The sequence below is a fragment of the Hippichthys cyanospilos genome, chromosome 3 (assembly GCF_059441005.1).
Source record: "Hippichthys cyanospilos isolate Australia breed blue-spotted pipefish chromosome 3, RoL_Hcya_1.0, whole genome shotgun sequence".
Lineage (NCBI taxonomy): Eukaryota > Metazoa > Chordata > Actinopteri > Syngnathiformes > Syngnathidae > Hippichthys > Hippichthys cyanospilos.
Genome location: NC_142371.1, coordinates 14,717,501 through 14,735,763, shown reverse-complemented (window position 1 = coordinate 14,735,763; position 18,263 = coordinate 14,717,501). Strand labels below are relative to the sequence as shown.

The following is an 18,263-nucleotide window of genomic DNA, read 5'->3' as shown; positions in this document are numbered from 1 at the left end:
GGCTGTATTTGTTATCTGCCTTTTGTAACTTGAGTTTTAAAGCTGCCATTTCTAATAGTGTTATTGGCACCATAACCTTGCTTAAGGTGTATCTGACACTACTTAAATTGTGTTCCATTTAGTCTGTGGCATGCATAGTGATGTTTACTGGACTACAACAAGACCTTTTGCTACTTATGCTAATGAGTGGTAACATATCTGGACATTACTCTGTTGAGTATTATGTTACTAGAATTACTGCAATTGGCTGGCAACCAGTCCGGGGTATCCCCTGACTACTGCCTAAAGATGGCTGGGATAGGCACCAGCAAGCCTGTCACTCTAGTGAGGATAAGCAGCTTTAGAAAATGGATGAATGGAAGATTAGAATGAAGCTGTATTTAATACAATTAGTCAACTTGAAGGACAAAGAGGACTATAGGTCCCTTTGTCACATATATTCATGGATGTAATGTTCATGGTCTGCCACATTTTTGACATAACAGACAGACCAGAATATGTGAGTCATTACCTTGTCAATGATCTTTTTCAGAGAGCTACACCTAGAAATGTGTTCCTCCTTTTATCTTATCCACAGTGAGATTACAAACGATGCCACGTGCTATCACCACGTCGTGTCGGCGCTCCACAGTTCCACAGCGACCAGGGCAGTGAGTTTCATCACAATGCCTTCCGCGCAGAACAAATATGAGGGGCTCAAAGTATACCTGCTCAAGATTTTTGAACTCTCTTGCCGAAGGAGCCAGATGCCTTCTCGCGATGCAAAGACCAGGGGACAGTAAACCGTCCAAGCTCATGGAGAAGATGTTGAACTAGCTGGTCCCCACGGAGCGTAAATACAACACTTCCAACAGAAATCCACTTGTAGTTAGGCTGGCAATCCGTCATTTCCGTTTTGTCCTGGAAGGCCATGAGTTCACAAGTTGACCACAAACTGCTGACGTTCTCCATGTCCAAGGTGGCCGAGCCATGGACTGCCTGCCAACAGTGCCAACTGTTGTCTATATCCAAGTGCACCACAGACATCCAACACATCTCTGGCAAGTCCAATGTGGTCGCTGACTGTCTCTCTAGGGCCTCCATCTGTGCAGCACACCTGGGTTTGGACTATGATAGCATGGGTGGGGACCGCGATGTATGACCACTCAAACACGCAAACAAAGGCTTATGCTAGGAGGAGGTTGCAGTTGGTGAAATGGGGAACAAACTGTGGTGTGACACTCCCATGGGTTGCTCGAGACCCTTGGTCCCCACCAGTTGGTGGCAGGCCGTGTTTGACGCAGTGGACGGACTCTCCACCCCGTCAGGAGAGCATCTTTGAGATTAGTGTCCTGCCAAGTTTGTCTGGTGAGGCCTCAAACATGTGCATTCCCGGGTTGAGTTGTGTGGCTTGGCAGCGAAAGTACATCGCCACACCAAGGCACCTTGGAGCTTTTTGTCGTCCCCGAAAGGAATTTCGACCACATCATTCCATCATTTCATTCCAGAGGCTACACATCCCTGATCGCCATCTACACAGAGGTGTTCTTTGTCATGAGCCGCTGACTCATTCTTACTCATCCCTACTTTGCAGCATAGTACGCCAGGGACCTGGGTGCCTCACATCATCCGCGTGACTGAGTTTGTCTTCGTTCGCCATGATGCCCACCAGGGTTCACTCCACCCCCTCTACTACGGGCCATTCAAAGTCCTCCAGCATGGAGACAAATCGCTGGTCCTGGACATGGGCGGCAGGCCAGGGACTATTTAAATTGACAGAATAAAGCTGACCCACGTGGACATTTCCAGGCCTGTGGATTTGGCTGAAAGGCCACTTTGAGGTCACCCACCAAAGCCCCAATCTTCAAACCTGACCGGACCCACTTCGGTTGTTCTGGTGCTGCCTAACGCTGGTTCCATATCAATCAATCAAATTTTATTTATATAGCCCTAAATCACCGAAGTCTCAAAGGGCTTCACAGATGAAAAGAGGTCGTACAGAGACATCTTTTCAGTATAAGGTACACAACAGCATCCCCTGTCAAAGCTCCCAGAGGGGGAAGGAAAAACTCAAAAACCCCAATTTGGGGAAAATCAGAAACCTCCAGAAGGGACCACAGGTGGGAGGAGCGCCCTTTCAGGCCCACAGGTTGAAGTGGATGCTGCATGTACCAGACACAGAAACAATATAAATTACAGAAAACATATTGTGCTATATAGTGCAGTGATGTCTTGACAGCAGGCAAAGCCATTGGACAGGAACCATCCCACATTCCAGCCAGGTGGACCGCAGATGGCCGAACTCCTAACCCGTGATGGTCGACCAGCGCAGGACCCAATGGAGGCGGTCAAGTCAACCCTCACCATCTAGCTAGCCCCCTCTCCCAGCCGGAAGAGGGGGGCAGTATATATAAATGTGTTTTTAGTCGGGATTTAAAGATTTCTACTGAGGTGGCTGCGCGAACTTCCATAGGTAGGGCATTCCATAGTACTGGCGCGCGAATGGAAAATGCCCTTGATCCCGCAGACTTCTTTTTAGCCCGTGGGGTCGATAGCAAACCGGCATTTTGTGATCGAAGTTGTCAGGACGGAACATATGGTGATACTAAGTCGACGAGATAGGAAGGAGCTAAACCGTGTAAAATTTTATAAGTAATTAACAGCACCTTAAAATCACATCTCACGTGTATTGGAAGCCAATGCAGGTCAGCTAGAATCGGAGTAATATGATCAAACTTTCTCGTCCTTGTCGATAGTCTCGCTGCTGCATTCTGTACACACTGCAGGCTTTTAATGTAGGACATGGGAAGTCCAGAAAACAAAATGTTACAATAGTCTAGGCGCGACGTAACAAATGCATGAATTATTGTTTCTGCATCGCTAAGAGAAAGAATAGGGCAAATTTTAGCTATATTGCGGAGGTGAAAAAACGCCGTTCTTGTCATGTTATTAATATGTGTTCGAAAGGAGAGAGTTGAGTCAAATATCACGCCGAGATTTTTTGCAGAACTACTTTGGGAAATAATACAGTTTTCTAGGTTCAGTGTGGTATTCTTAAGCAAGTGCTGATGATGAGCAGGGCCAATAAATAACATCTCAGTTTTATTAGGGTTGAGAAGCAGAAAATTGGAAGACATCCATTGTTTAATCTCGGCAAGGCAAGCCTCCAGTTTACTGCACTTGCACGGATCCGTTATTTCTAAGGGCTTATAGAGTTGGGTATCATCAGCATCGCAATGAAAACTAATAGCATGTTTACGTATAATATCGCTGAGAGGAATCATGTAGATGTTGAACAGTAAGGGACCAAGTACTGACCCCTGCGGGACACCACATGAGACGGAGAAAGATTCAGAGATCGCATCGCCATAAGAGACACTATACGTCCTTCCCATAGACTGTTCTCTGGTGGACCCCACACCACCATCTTCTTTTGCGCCTGAGGTTGTTACGCGTCGCGAGCGGGTCATCGTTCCTCCCAGGCACAGGGATTTTGACCATGGGTGAATCCTGGGGGGGCCTGTGTAGTGGGTCATACATAATTCATACTGTGATTGGGAAGAGGGGTTCCAGAGGGAGAATTAATACTGAGGGATGAGTGAGCTGAAGGGAGCTATGACACATGTTCAGAAATGCCAAAAATGTGCGTGTGCGCTGTTGTGTTTGAACTCAATAAAAACACTGCTGTTAGCATCCCAACTGACTCCACCTCCAACTCTGAATTTGACCCGCTACAGTACGATTATAACAGAGTTATTACACACACAACTTGCGGGCTGTGCATGAACTTCTCCTGGGGAGTGCCAGTAGGTATGAATCTTTCTGTAGATTGCCTCCGGTGTGTATGAAGCGCAACATGCAAATTGGGATGATAGCGACGTTCATAGCGAAAGTGATGGTAAATGGTAAATGAACTTTCACTCATATAGGGGTTTTCTACCTTTGGTACTCAAAGCGCTTTACACTAATAGTCATTTACCTACTGATGACGCAGCATCAGGAGCAATTGGGGGTTCAGTGTCTTGGTCAAGGACACTTCGACGTGGCCTTGCTGGTCGGGGGATCGAACCCACAGCCTCTCAGCTGGGAGACGACCACTCTACCAGCGAGCCATGCCGCCCCGCGAGTCCCCACACATGCGTCAAGAAGAGCATGAATATGAAGATTGACGATGCCAGTGACATGGATTATGGACCTTTCAAAAGCCTATCATGTTTCAATACAAAGACTAATGTGTTCTCATTTTTAGTGATGGTCAAATTTAAGTTTTTGTGAATTACCAAACCATTTTGTCCAATTGCTTACAAATTGATTCATTTTTTTGAAGCTTTAGGAACAAGGACCTCTGCTGGCAGGAACAAAGATTGCAGTTGATTTTGTAAATATCCATTGATAATCCTTTGATGCAAACACAAAAGCAGAATTTGAATCCTATTAAGAAATAAAGACGATCAAAATGCATATAAAGATTTATGAGTGCCTGTATTGTGATGACAAAAGTTCCCCCAAGACACACTTAGGACTTCCCCTTGATTTAAATAACATTCCCTTCTGCAGTTTTTGCTGAGATTGTTTGCAAAATGGAATAATAGATTGTCAATATTACTCATTGTCAATATTACTCGGGGAAACCAAACTTGCTTTAAGTATCGAGAATCCTCTCGGGCATCAGTCCATCTTCATATTCCAATATCGCCATTACCCCATTTCGGTAGAGGGCAGCAATGCGCATGAACGCTGTCTGCCAAGCGCCATACAAATGCAGTGCAGTAAAACAAGACTTCCCGTCCGGTGGTTAGATTTGGGTAAAAGTGATTCGTGTTTCAAGGTAGGATTTGCAGATTTATGCTACAAACGTGAATTCGTTACCAAAGTATTTGATCTGGGATTTTATCCATCTTACAGATGTAGTTTTTACATTTATTGGTCCCCATTGGAAACTTCATTTTCGCAGACAACGTTTACACATCAGGCAACAATAATAAAAAGAAAAAAAATTGAAAAAAAAAAACAGACGTTGGGTGATGGCTTGAACAATGGATAGCGTTTGCTCGCGAGTGATGGAACTTTTGCAGACTGGTTCGAAACAGAAAGCATGACTTGTAGAACAGTACAGAAGGCTGGATTGGATGATGCTTTTACAGAGTAACAACAGGAGGTGGAGTTCCATGTAAAGTCCTTAAGTTTTCAGATGACTGAAAGCCTTTGTTGGCGACTATTTTGTATGTCTGTGGCGAGTATATTATCCAAAGTTATTCCCGAGTATTTAAATGTCTCGACAGTTTTGCTTTTTGTTTCATGTCCATGCAGAAGGATCATGGTTGTCCATGCAGTGTGGCATCATTACCTGAGGGGGAGTCGTGCGTGCGACAGATGGTCCAGGACCAGGTATCAAAGACTTTCCGCTGTGTAATAAATTCACTGGACGATAGTAAAGCTTCACCGTCAATTAAATGATATAAGACAACCTACAAGAAAAAAAAAAAAAAAACATTGTTAGATATAATGATGCTCAAATTGATTGGCAGAGAGACAGCAGTTGAACTTTTAAGATTATTTGTATATGGGTTCAATGTATACTAACGTATAGTATATTCTTAAGGATGTGGCAGAGGCAGATGAGTGGCCAAGTTTACACAGAGTTGGACTTCGACCAGGAAGAATTGAAGACCAAGTTGCTTGGCTTTCCTGGTGGTTCCATTGATCTTATAAAAGAGGAGTCCGGCATTGCTATAGTCACAATAAACAACCCTTCCCACATGAATGCATTCACTGGTAAGGTTTCTCAAAAATCTCTCCTGATGTTATCGTTGGACCTATCAATCTGTGTTCAATGCAACCATACATTGATATCCCCAGCCAGTGTGCGGCCCTGAGTGATCATCTGTCGTGGGGAAAAAAAAATCCCATTTCATTTAGGTGCAAACTAATTACAAATCTTATCTTATCAAATATGCAACCAGCATATAGTGATAGACCTAGACTATTAAATGCTCTCTTGGCGGGGGCAGAAAATACAATAAAAACCTTTGGGGTTTTTCCAATTATTGTGGTTTGTGGTGTGTCATAAGATTTTAAAGGTTTTTCTTATAAATTTCTATTGTGATCTTCTATTTCAGGTGCAATGATGGTGCAGTTAGAGGAAAAGGTGAGACAACTAGAGCAGTGGACAGATGGAAAAGGACTTATACTCAAGGGTGCTGCGGGAACCTTCTGTTCTGGATCAGACCTTAATGCTGTCAAGGCATTATCAAAACCCCAAGTATGTCAGTAAAAGTTTTCAGCTGCTAATCCAACACAAACATACTGAGAATTGGAACAAATTTGAACATTCTTTATATCTTGCAATCAGTCAGCAAGGACAAATTCATTTCCTTTTTTTCTTGTTTAGCTGTATGGTCATGTGGAAGAGATGGTCTGTATCACTGTATGCTGAAAATGTTTTTAACTGTGTTTTATCACAATGTTTTTATCTGTGCTACCACGACAACTGATATATTCCTGGTTATTTATATTGTGTGGGATATCTACAATTGGGAATGCATTTGGAGATAAGGTTCAGGATGGAACATACACAGAGAAAAGAAAACAGCAATTACAAACCACAAAAAAAAAAAAAAAAACATAAGGACCAAAAGCAGTTTAAATGGTATATGAGAACAACAATGTTGCACAGTAATCATATTTTCTAATAATAATAATGTAGTACATTTATATAGCGTTTTTCTCTTTACTTATAATTAAGCGGAACAATATCCCCCCCAAATTTGCTGCCAATTATTTAGCCAAAAACAGCATTATAAAATGATTTACCGCTTTAGATATGCTGGCTTCATCTCCTCTGTTCACTGAGGTGAACGGAGTAAGAATTTCACCGTGTGGATTCGTGCTATTCATGTGATATTACTTCTCTACACTCATTAGAAAGCAATTTTAGTCACAAAATGCATTTTGACTAATTTCAAAATTATTGCATTTCTAAAAATATATTAAACTGGTTGAATTGATTGCTTAATTGAAAACCCATGAGTTCTTTTACAATTTAATATAAAATAAAATTAACCTCATTTTTGATTAATAAGCCAATGTTCTGTCCTTAATAGGCATAACTTTTCTTTAATGCAGTTCAGTCAGTGGTACATCTCTCACTCATTTGTATTGTAAAACTGCAAGGAACAGAAAATACACCAAACAAGGGGTGTCAACGACTCTCTCTCCAAGATCAAACATTGCTATTACTCAGTTACTCAGGTAAGTCCCATATGCAAGAATTATATAGCTTACAAAAATAAACAAAAATTGCGTGAATTAAATCAATCATATAACTGAATTACAAATGATATCCCTATCAATTCAAACGTTAATTAGATGCAAATTAGTATGATTGTCAATGCAAAACATTTGCATATGCTAACATTTAACCAAAAGGAAATACCTAGCATAAACGAAAATGCTAACGGGCCAAACACATGCAAGGCAACACATATAACATGCTGAAGATAAAAACTAAAGTAAGCTAGCTTGCTACCTACGTACATTCACAAGTTGGACCAATAAAGGACTAATTTTGGCCATATTAACATTAATGACAGCATTTGGATGAAGAAAACACTACTCAGAGACACTCGTGGACGAGATCTTACAAAGAGAAAGAACTATGCATGCGCAACGACAGCAACTGCTCCCAACTGAACCCTGTTCATCCCCACCACAAAATGCACAATCAAACAAGGCACAAATCTGTAACCGTTAAAAGATAAACTAAAACACTTCCAAAACCAAAATTATTCCATGGACCCCCAGCGCTCCGGGGATCCCACTTTGAGAACCACTGCACTAATCGTGCCTGTTTTTATGGTACCCTTCAACAACACAACTGAGTCAAATAATCAGCTCATCAGCAAGTTTTACAGAAGCCTGATAATAAACCCGATCATTTGAATCAGATTTCTTGGAAGAGGGTCACATGGAAACGGGCTGAATAATGGCTCTCGAGGACTAAACTCGGTCATCTGTCTATTTTACAGCAGCCTTGATGCCCTTGTGCTGCCACACTGACTCTCACAATTCTCAAATGTCTACCGTACGGGAGACATCTGGTTTGAAGTAGGAGACCTGCAATTGACATTTTAGTATGAGTGTGGTGTGCTGTGTTGTTCCTTTTTAGCACACCATACACTTTGAACATTAAGAACAAACAAGGCAATTGTCATAAAAAAAATTTAAAAAAATCTGTATGTGCTTACACCACTTTATTCACATGCCTTCCCTAGATTTTAATGGCGAAAACGCATTGTCTTTTATTACAGGAAGTAATGTTTCTTCTGTTTTGTAGGATGGCATGAAGATGTGTATGTTTATGCAGAATGTTCTAACAAGACTACTCAGGTAAGGGGCCTTTTATCACATGATTTAAGACAGGGGTGTCCAAACACGGTCCTCGAAGGCTGCTGTTCGGCATGTTTTCCAGGTTTCTTTCCCTGACACCAACGATGAATCATTAGTGCTGAGCTTACTGATGACCTGACCATTTGAATATGGTGTGTTGGGGAAAGAAACCTAAAAAATATGCCGGTTACTGGCCCTTCAGGACTGGATTTGGACACCCCTGATTTAGGCGTATGCAGTATTGGAGCACAATACTGTACAGTATATTGTGTTCCCAGTGCAGGCTGCCTTTGATTTCTGTTGCTCTTGTGGAGGGGAGAGCTCTGGGCGGGGGCGCAGAACTTGCTACTGCCTGTGATTTCAGGTACACACATCAATTTTTAAGCTCTTTATCAATGTTTTAATGTTAGAGACTCTACACTTGACAGAGAAGAAATTCGGTATATGGGTGGAAAAAAAATAGACAACTTGGGGTGAAACATGTCCTTGAGTAATGTGGGTATTATAAAATGGCATATGAGGATTTGCGGATTTTGCTCTAATTTTCTATTTTATGTCTGTTCATTTGATGCCTAATGATATAACAACAATAGCATGACATAACACGCCACCAACGTGCTGCATCAACTTCATGCTGTATGTATGTATGAAATGCTGCTAATGTGAGGACAAGACACATGATGCGTTCATTAACCATGAGTTCCTTACTTTCCGCACTATAAGGTGCACCGGATTATAAGGCGCACAATCAATAAACGGCAGAGTTTCTAAAAAATGCCACATATAAGGCGCACTGGATTATAAGGCGCACATAGAGTTGAAACCATAGTACTGGCTGGGGTTGCATTATTCATCCACTAGATAGAGTTGCGTTATGCAGCCACTAGATGGTGCTTTACAAAGTTTTTCAAACTTTAATAATAGAATATAAACTTTATTCATACAATATAAGCGTTGTATGGATATTACACTAAGAAATATTTGTTATTAAAAAAATCAGATAAAACAGAGAATGCATTATTGGTAATTGCTATTTAACTACTAAACAGGAGCCACAGAGCGCAGAATAGATCCAGATCAAGCCATGCACTTGTGAATGCGGCGCCACAATGCTTTTGATTTTCCCCTCGGCATGCATTATATATTTCGTGCTGCCAGCTATTTCGTGATGGAGCACAAAGAAGTTACAAATAAACGAAAGTCAGGGAAATTTTAACGACAAACATGTAACGGTATGAGTTTGCAGCCAAGCGCGGGTGAAGGCGTGGCGCTGATGTCTTTTTAATTTTTTCCTCTGCATGCATTAAATATTTTCAACCCGTTATTTCTATGGAGCACAAAGAAGTTAGGAATAAATAAAAGTCAGGGAAATTTAAATGCCAAACATGCAACGGTATGAGTTTGGAGCCAAGCGCGGGTGAAGGCTGGTGCCGCTGTCTTTTTCATTTTTTTCCTCGGCGTGCATTATATATTTTTAACCCGCTATTACGATATGGAGCACAAAGAAGTTAGGAATCATCGAAAGTCAGGGAAATTTAAACGACAAACATGCAACGGTATGAGTTTGGAGCCAAGCGTGGATGAAGGTGTGGAGCCGCTGTCTTTTAAAGTTTTTCCTCTGCGTGCATTATATATTTTTGATCCGCTATTACTATTGAGCAGGAAGGTTATGAATAAACGAAAGTCAGGGAAATTCGAACAACAAACATGAGTGTGGGATCACACACTCTTAAGTCCTCAAAAAAAAAAAAAAAACGTGTTGAGCCTGCAAGTCAATTAATCACGCTGGGCCGTGTCGGCTTTAATACCCTCGGGCCACGTCGGTTTGAACTGCATTTTTTAGGCATAAACTATAGTTTATGCAGTCAGCACATGATTTGATCCATATATAAGACGCACCGGATTATAAGGCGCACCGTCAGCTTTAAAAAAAAAAAAATCAGGCTTTTGGGTTCTTCTTATAGTGGGCAAAATACAATAACTGTAATAATAATAAGTGTGGCAGGCCATGCATTTCAACCCTGGGCCTTCAGTGATGTCATATTTATTCCTACCTAACATGCTTCATAACATCATTAATATGACACAAGGGCTTGAGTTTTCACACATTACATCACCCTTAATATAGGCTAATCAAGAAACACTTTATTTGCAAAGCATTTGAAATCCGTTATTTTGTAATATTTTTTTACAATTAATTTTGTTACCATTGAGAAAATGACTAATCAGCTTGACAAATAAATATATTACCAACACAAATTAAATGTTTGCACTCACCAATGTGGATTTGCACAGAGCCTTATCTGAAAATAAAATCCATCCTTTCTTTGCTCAAAAAGACTTCAATGGCTCTGTTGAACAATTAATCTTTGCGTTTAAGGTCCATCAGGAAGTCTTCTTTCAGGTGGGCTTTATGCAGTGTTGGGCAAAAATGTAATGCATTATTTATTACCGATTACTGTCATTTCAAAGTACTGTATTTTTCGGACTATAAACCGCAACTTTTTTCTCATGATTTGAGCCCTGCGGCTTATAGTCCAGTGTGACTTATTTGTTAGTTTTTATTTTTGCTAGCCCCCAGCAAGTACATGTGTGTATCTGTTCCAGGTTTCAATTTATGGAACAACTATGAAATAGAAGGGATCTTGCTCACAAGGTTTTAAAGTGCTGGTTAATCTGCTGTGGGAAGCGGCAGCATATCTTCTACATACAACATACAGTACTCCGCCACGAATCTCCTTACCTTTTGAAGTGGAAGTGGCATACCTCAGCGAGAGAACAAAACCTTCCACGTGTTTTCTTTTTGCTAACTTCTTGTTATTATGGCACAGCTCTAAATAGTATGTCAAATTACTGGTCTTATTTCGCAAAGTACACAGCTCTTTAGGTATCGCGCACAAAGTGCACCGAACTCTATATTCGTTTTATTACTCTATATCTCTGTCGAACTGAATGTAATGGGCATATGTCCATCATGTGTACGTATTGTCCATATTCAGCATGTAGTTTCCAGCTGCCACATTTACATTCATGCCACATTTTGCCCCGGGCTTTTCTCTTCTGATCCTGTGGTGTTTTGGGCGAATTTTGGGGAAAAAAGCACTACTTTCAGGCTAAAAATGCATTGTAATCCATTGTGTTACTCCAGTGGTGAGCCGTCAGGGCCGTCAAGGCCTTCTCTGCTAGCCTAAAATCACCTGACATCACTATCATAACTATAATAAACTATAATTATAGCTCTGCTGGGAATGCCTTTTGTTTGCAAAGGATCGATTTCGCGTTTGGCGCTACACTGGATTTGCAAACTTCAATACACACACGAGCTACGATGCTTTTAAAAACTTCTTGGGACACCTGAGTGGATATACAGTAGTGAACATCTCAGTTCGAAGGTAAAGAGAGCTCCTTAATGCGCTGGGAACACCCAAGTAGATAAACTGTGCATCTCAGTGCCAAGAGAAAGAGACCTCTATAATGAAGAGGTAAAGAAAAAAAGGGAGATATTGGAAATACTGATTGTGACCACCATTTGTTTTGGTGAATGCAAACCTTTTCTTTATTTGTTTCATTTTTAATATGTTTGTATCATTTTATTTTGTTCATATTCAATTAATAGTAAAGAAATAAAATGTTCTTCTAATAATAAACCTTGATATGTAATTTGGAAATAATACGATTTTGTGGTTATTTTAAATTATTATTTTTTTAAAGTTTTGACAGCATCGCGTATAATGACAAGTTTTAATTTTAAATGTTATTGGTGTTTAAAAGCTCCAGAAAATAGCCTGTGTAGCCCAGTAATGCGTACATGAAAGCATGGGGGCCATTTATTCAAGAGTCTGACATCACAGAAAGGCGTTCGTGTGAAAGTCACGGCCCGCCACTGACTGTAATAAATTATAAAAATGATAACTATAATAAAAGTCCAAATTTCATTTTAAGTGTGTATATATATATATATATATATATATATATATATATATATATATATATATATATATATATATATATAATATAATCATTCTCCATATTCTGTTCTTTTTAAAGTCAAATTTCATCTTGAATTTATTTTTATTAAATATATGCATTTTATATATATTTTATATATAACATTATTCTCTATATTCTGTTCTTTTTCAAGTCAAATTTCATTTTAAATTTATTTTTACTAAATACTCATTTCGGCCGCTTGTATCTGGGATCTCGTTCTTTTGGTCACAACCCACAGTTCGTGACCGTATATCTATTTTATATGTATTTTACATCTAAAATTATTCTGTATATTCTGTTCTTTTCATGTAATATAATATCAATATGTTTACACTCCTCCTAAGTGCTGCAGTTTTAGTGTATTTTTTAGCCACTCGCGTGGATACACTGTACATCTCAGTGCGAGGAGAAAGAGAGCATGAAGAGGTCAAGAAAAATCAGGAGATAGTGAAAAGACTGATTGATTGTGACCGCTGTTTAGTTTGGTGAGTGCAAGCCTTTTCTTTATTTATTGTTTCATTTTTAATATGTGTTATTTTATTTTGTCCATATTCAATTAATTGATGATGTTCTTTTTATATTAAACTGTGATTTGTAATTTGGACTTCATAAAATTTCATGGATATTTATTTTAAAACATTCTTAATTTTTTTTAAAGTTTTGACAGCATCATGTCTATAAGTTTTAATGGCTGATGCGGGTTTATTGAGGTTTAAATGCTCCAGAAAATGGCCTGTGTAGCCCAAACATTTCTGTCAGGACCCATAATATTAGTATTGCGAGTTAAGGGGGACATGACAGTTTTCAGAGGTTAAAGAGCTCTGTATAATGTACGGTATGTAACAAATGGCATTGGGACTCTTGAAGTTGTTCCCTGAAGCAAGGTCATGACAACAATCGTAGTTATCATCTACGTGATCTTTTTTACCTTTCAATGTAAACAAAGCTGTGTTCTTTTTTTTTTCCACGATTGATGTTCTTTTTCGTGAGATGAAAACAAACATAATGAACGAAGTTGTCGAAAATGTTCATAGGTTGTTGAGTTTTGTAGACTAAAAGATCAGATGGATGAGAATTAATATCTTGATGTAAAAAAAACAAAAAAAAACCTGTCTGAAGGATGCCCGTTGATTTGAAAGTATGCGTCCCTGTCAAAAATCATGCTTCTGGGACGCAGGCAAATGAGAGCACTGACTATTTCGTAGAGGTCTGTGATTTGCGTCAATGGTACTCTTCAATTATGCAGGGCAAAATCTAAAACGAGAATCCAGAAAATCACAGTCAGTGATTTAAAGAATCAATTATTTGCATTTTTTATTATTTTATTATTCACAAATTCTGTTTCCTGTTTGGCGCTTGCTGAACTGTGGAATTGACGCGGCGGCGTGCGCGGTGGACCAGATATTTCAAGTCTTGCGTAAAGTTGACGGACTATAACATGAGTTAAAATCCAATTCAGAAAAATTGGAATAAAATCCATTTGAAATGACTGAAAATAATATTTTGACTGCTACATTAAGTCCATACTCACTTTGATTCTGGTACTGTTATACTTGTAGCAGCCTCCCATCAGCACTACAGTGAAATTCCATTGAGTTTCTCACCTGATTCCTATATATAGTCAGTCAAATGAGACCCATTTTGGAAAACCTGATTGGCAAAATTTGGAATAAGTTGGGTTTGAAAGGACCAAAAATGACATTATTTAATTATTATTTTTATTAAGTATCAAGCCTTGTTCATGTACAGCTTGTGTAAAAAAAAAGTGCAATAAATGGACATTTGTGACCAAACATGATGAATAATTGTGATTTCAATATTGACCAAAATAATTGTGATTATTTTGGCCCTAATCGTGCAAATCCTAGTAGGAACTGTCAGCCCCAATTATTAATTAATGTGTATGTACACTTCAAAATGATATTTTGACGTTTCTTTTTCAGATTAATGGCGCCTGACAGTGTTATCCAGTTTGTCCACAAACACATGGGTGTGGTCCCAGGCTGGGGTGGAGCTGCTCGACTCGCCCGTCTTGTTGGAAGCCAAAATTCCCTCAAGTTACTCTGTTGCGCTTCAAAAGTGGATCCAGAGTTTGGCCTCCAGATTCGGTTGGCAGATGGAGCGCTCAAAGACCCTCAGAAGGAGGTAGATGTGGGAACTCTCCTACAGCAGACTGAAAAATGGCTCTCTCACTACACAAAAGGCCCACCGCCTGTCATTCAAGCTATTAAAAAAGTAGTATTGTCAGGTAGAGAACTCTCTCTAGTGGAGGCTTTGAGGACTGAGAAGGAGGTCTTTACAACTGTTTGGGGTGGTCCAGCCAACCTACAGGCACTCACCATCAAGTCTAAGTACAAATGAGCATATGCTCTTGTCCACTCAGATTTGTGTGGAAACTCTTCAGCTCAACAATAGAACAGATGAAACATTGTTGCAGTGCATTTTAACCAGGATGATGTATTAATTTTAGGATTCATGTACAGAGAATGTCAGAGATAAAAATATACTCACACGCCTTTGAATTTCATAGGTCATATTCATTTTTGCGTTTTTTTTTTTTTTCATATTTTGATCCGCCAATTCTAAGTACATTGCATTTGTCAGCAGACGTGAGAATGTTCTTAGCTTGTTTTATTGATTCTGTTCAGTGGTTTGTCTGCCTCATGAGCGACATTGAAATACTTAATGCATGTCTTTGTGGACTGACTTACATAACTTATGAAAGTTTTTGAGGATGCGTGCTGGCTGTGCGCACAGACTGTGAGCTGCTAATGTGCAGGTGACACTGACCCCTGAATTCCACATGCTGTGTTGCGTCTCTGCACCGCTGCGTTGAGCATGTACCAAAACATTTATCAGCCATTTGTAAAAACCCCAGCAACATGTGGACAAAGGCACGGCCAAAAATGACATTTGCAACAGCAGTTCAAATTTCCTACTATATAGGCGTTTAAAGTGCTATTAGGGGAGACTCGGGTAAGTTAGGAATACCAGCTAGCTGAGCCGGCCTATGTTACTAAGAAACCATTAAAAAATGCTCATGGGACTTAAAAAAAAAAAAAAAAAAAAAAAGACTCCTTTTTGTGGAACTGGAGCCACACGGTAGAGGTCATACATGTTTATTTACACCACCCCACACACGGGTTTTTTTTTCACGGACAAAAGTAAATTTACTCTATCCTAAAATTCAAGATTCCTAAGTTTTTGTTGTTAAAATACAAAATGGCATAATTAGAATAAGTAGCCTAAAGGTGCACAGTATGGTGGATAGCTCATTTAATAAAGCTGTTCTGGCCCTCTAATTCTGTATTTTGGCTGTATAGCAGTTCCAACCGTTTGTACTAGTCCTTAAGTATCAGTTCAGGATTATTGACAGAGCGAACATCATGTTTACGAAATAAAAAGTATTACATAATTCCCTAATTGTTTTTAAAGCTTCACATAAATATGAGGAAATTACGGATTTTGTTCTGTACACACATATTAATCCAGGAAAGGGGGGAAGTAAAAGTTTAATGAGCAGGAAAAAGAGGTGAGGATGAATATGGCATCTTCTATGGGGTAAAGAGAGGAGACTTTAAAATTCGTCTTAAAATGCCATTATTTTAGCCCTTTCTACGTGTAAAGCACATAGCTTCAACAAAAGGTTTGGAAAGTGGCTCAACTTACCCATCTACCCCAAAAACCAATAATTATTTGACACTCTTGGAATAGCTCTATTGTGGAAAAGGAACATGGCTTATGGCAAAGGGAAAACACAAAGTAAAAAGAAAGAAGGTGTGAGTATGATGAAATGACCATTTATTCATTTACAAATCAAGTTAAAAAAAAATAGGCATATACCAAGCAATAACCGTTACTCCCCCAAAATTTTTAAGGAGTTGAAAATGAAGTAATCCACAGAAGTGGGCATTTTACTTTAATCATTTTTCTGGTCCATCATTTATTGCCCATTAGTACCATGGTCTCCCATGCCATCTCCTTTGGTCTATCTTTTTTTGCAAGCTGGCCCAAATCGTCTGTCTGTTGCACCCTCAATCAAATATCACCAGCACTTCCATCGCTCAAAAATAAAAACCTTTGTCATCTGTTGAAACATAAATTACCCCCCATCTTACTATAAATAAATATTCAACCTCAGTCTTGAAAAATCATTAACCATCCATCTTCTACAGACTCTTTTCCTCACGCGAGTCGCTTGCTGGTGCGTGTTCCAGCTGGCTTGGGGCATTAAGCGGGTGACACCCTCAACTGGTTGTCGGCACAAAGAGATGAACAATTCATACACTCAACCCATTACCATACTTTAATAAAATTGAATAAAACCTCCATTATCCCAAACAATAACCAAATTAAAACAATACAATCAAACTTCAGATTAAAAATGTATGAGGTGAAAGCAAGTCATGTATAATTGCTCACTGCAATGTTGACTCTTTCAACATTGAAAATGCAGCATCATTATGCTTCAGGACCTATCGGTTATCCCTGGGTGAGTCTTGTTGCCTTCTTTGTGTTTCATACTTCCATTCTCTAAGGCCCTTTCAAAATTTCTCAGAAATTTGGAAGAGTCAGTGAGGAGACAGCTGTAAATTGCAACCATCAGGATTAGTCCAGTCTTAGTCATTTCTAAAAGTTTCTCAGTCAGCAACACAGGCATCCGTCAGTGACGGACTAACCAGGCGGTCCGTCGGAACACAGAGGAAAACTTAATGTAATCAGATTTCAAATAAATGTCAAAATGGAAGGACATTTATATACACCAAACCCAAAATATCAAGAGCATCTTGCCACATGAACCATGAAAATAATTTCAAACATGCATCATTCCTCATACCTGTGTTGGAGCGGATTTTTGAAAATATACAACATTGATATTTCACATTAAAGTTCCAATCATTTCAAAATGTTAACTATTTTACTATGAATGCATCTATTTATCTGTATAGCAAAAATTGAATCAGTATTTGACAGCAGTAGAGAGATCAGATGCTGATATCAAAACTCAATCGGGAGTAAAATAGCTCAGTACTTTCCTTTGTGTTGTAACACAGTAGTAGGGATGGGACAAGATCTCGTGCATGCCACATCTTGTGAGATGCCTGCACAGCATGACAGCCTTGTTCTTTCAGCTGTTTTTCCTGTCAACGGATTAAGCAGAATCCCCTTTGTCATCACCATACTCCTTCCACTGCGCGTTCACTCGCATGTGGGTACTGCTGCTGAAGGTATGTTCAACAGCTTGGACAAGACTGCTGAGACAATCAGCTGGCAGGCATTCCTGCAAGACCCGTGATTGACTCCCTGCGCAACATTGACCAATAAGGAGTGGATTACGACTCCTTCCCTCATTGGCCAATGTTGCGACAGGAGCCAAACGCCTGTCTTGTTGGAGTACTTGTGAGCTAATCGACTGATTCTCGCCAGACTTGTTCAAGCTGAGTGTTAGGGACAGGACTCACAGAAGTCTCCCTAGTGAAGCTCACAGGCAAAGTGAGAACGCACGGTGGAAGTAGTACGGCGAGGATGAAAGAAAGCCTAGTGAAGATGTTGCAAACAGTTATGTTGTAATAAATTGGAATTTCAAATGTAAACTCTGCTTCCATTATGCTTGATCAGCTACGGGTTCTACCCTACGCTTGAGGACAGTTACTCTGAGGGCAACTATGGCCCTCCGCGTTCCCTGACTATGGCCAAAACAATAGTTACTGTATAAGGTTTAATCATTAAAGATTTAAGTAAATGTTTACAGTAGTCATCTTTCTCATGTGTTAAGTACAAATACTTTTCACATTTTAAAAATTCTAATACACATGCATGGAAATTCCTGGTGCATGGGGGGTCCATTTCGCGGATTTCAGTTTTTGCGGGGGATTCAGCCCCATGTCATCACAAAAAATGAGGAA

The 18,263-nt window shown here is 39.6% G+C and overlaps 1 protein-coding gene across 1 annotated transcript; it reads left to right on the top strand.

Moving 5' to 3' along the window:
- Window positions 1–4,727: 4,727 nt before the first annotated feature.
- On the top strand, window positions 4,728–18,100 carry echdc1 (enoyl CoA hydratase domain containing 1). Its single transcript, XM_088409890.1, has 7 exons — window positions 4,728–4,807; window positions 5,290–5,367; window positions 5,582–5,754; window positions 6,099–6,241; window positions 8,315–8,367; window positions 8,651–8,731; window positions 14,301–18,100. The coding sequence occupies exons 2-7, from the start codon at window positions 5,297–5,299 to the stop codon at window positions 14,716–14,718; spliced, it is 939 nt and encodes a 312-aa protein (XP_088266016.1). The 5' UTR covers window positions 4,728–4,807; window positions 5,290–5,296; the 3' UTR covers window positions 14,719–18,100.
- The last annotated feature ends 163 nt before the right edge of the window (window positions 18,101–18,263 follow it).

Coding starts and splice junctions, on each gene's coding strand:
- echdc1 (XM_088409890.1), top strand. CDS start 5,297: ATGGTTGTCCATGCAGTGTGGCATCATTACCTGAGGGGGAGTCGTGCG. Junction 5,755..6,098: donor CCACATGAATGCATTCACTG/GTAAGGTTTCTC, acceptor CTTCTATTTCAG/GTGCAATGATGGTGCAGTTA. Junction 6,242..8,314: donor AGGCATTATCAAAACCCCAA/GTATGTCAGTAA, acceptor TCTGTTTTGTAG/GATGGCATGAAGATGTGTAT.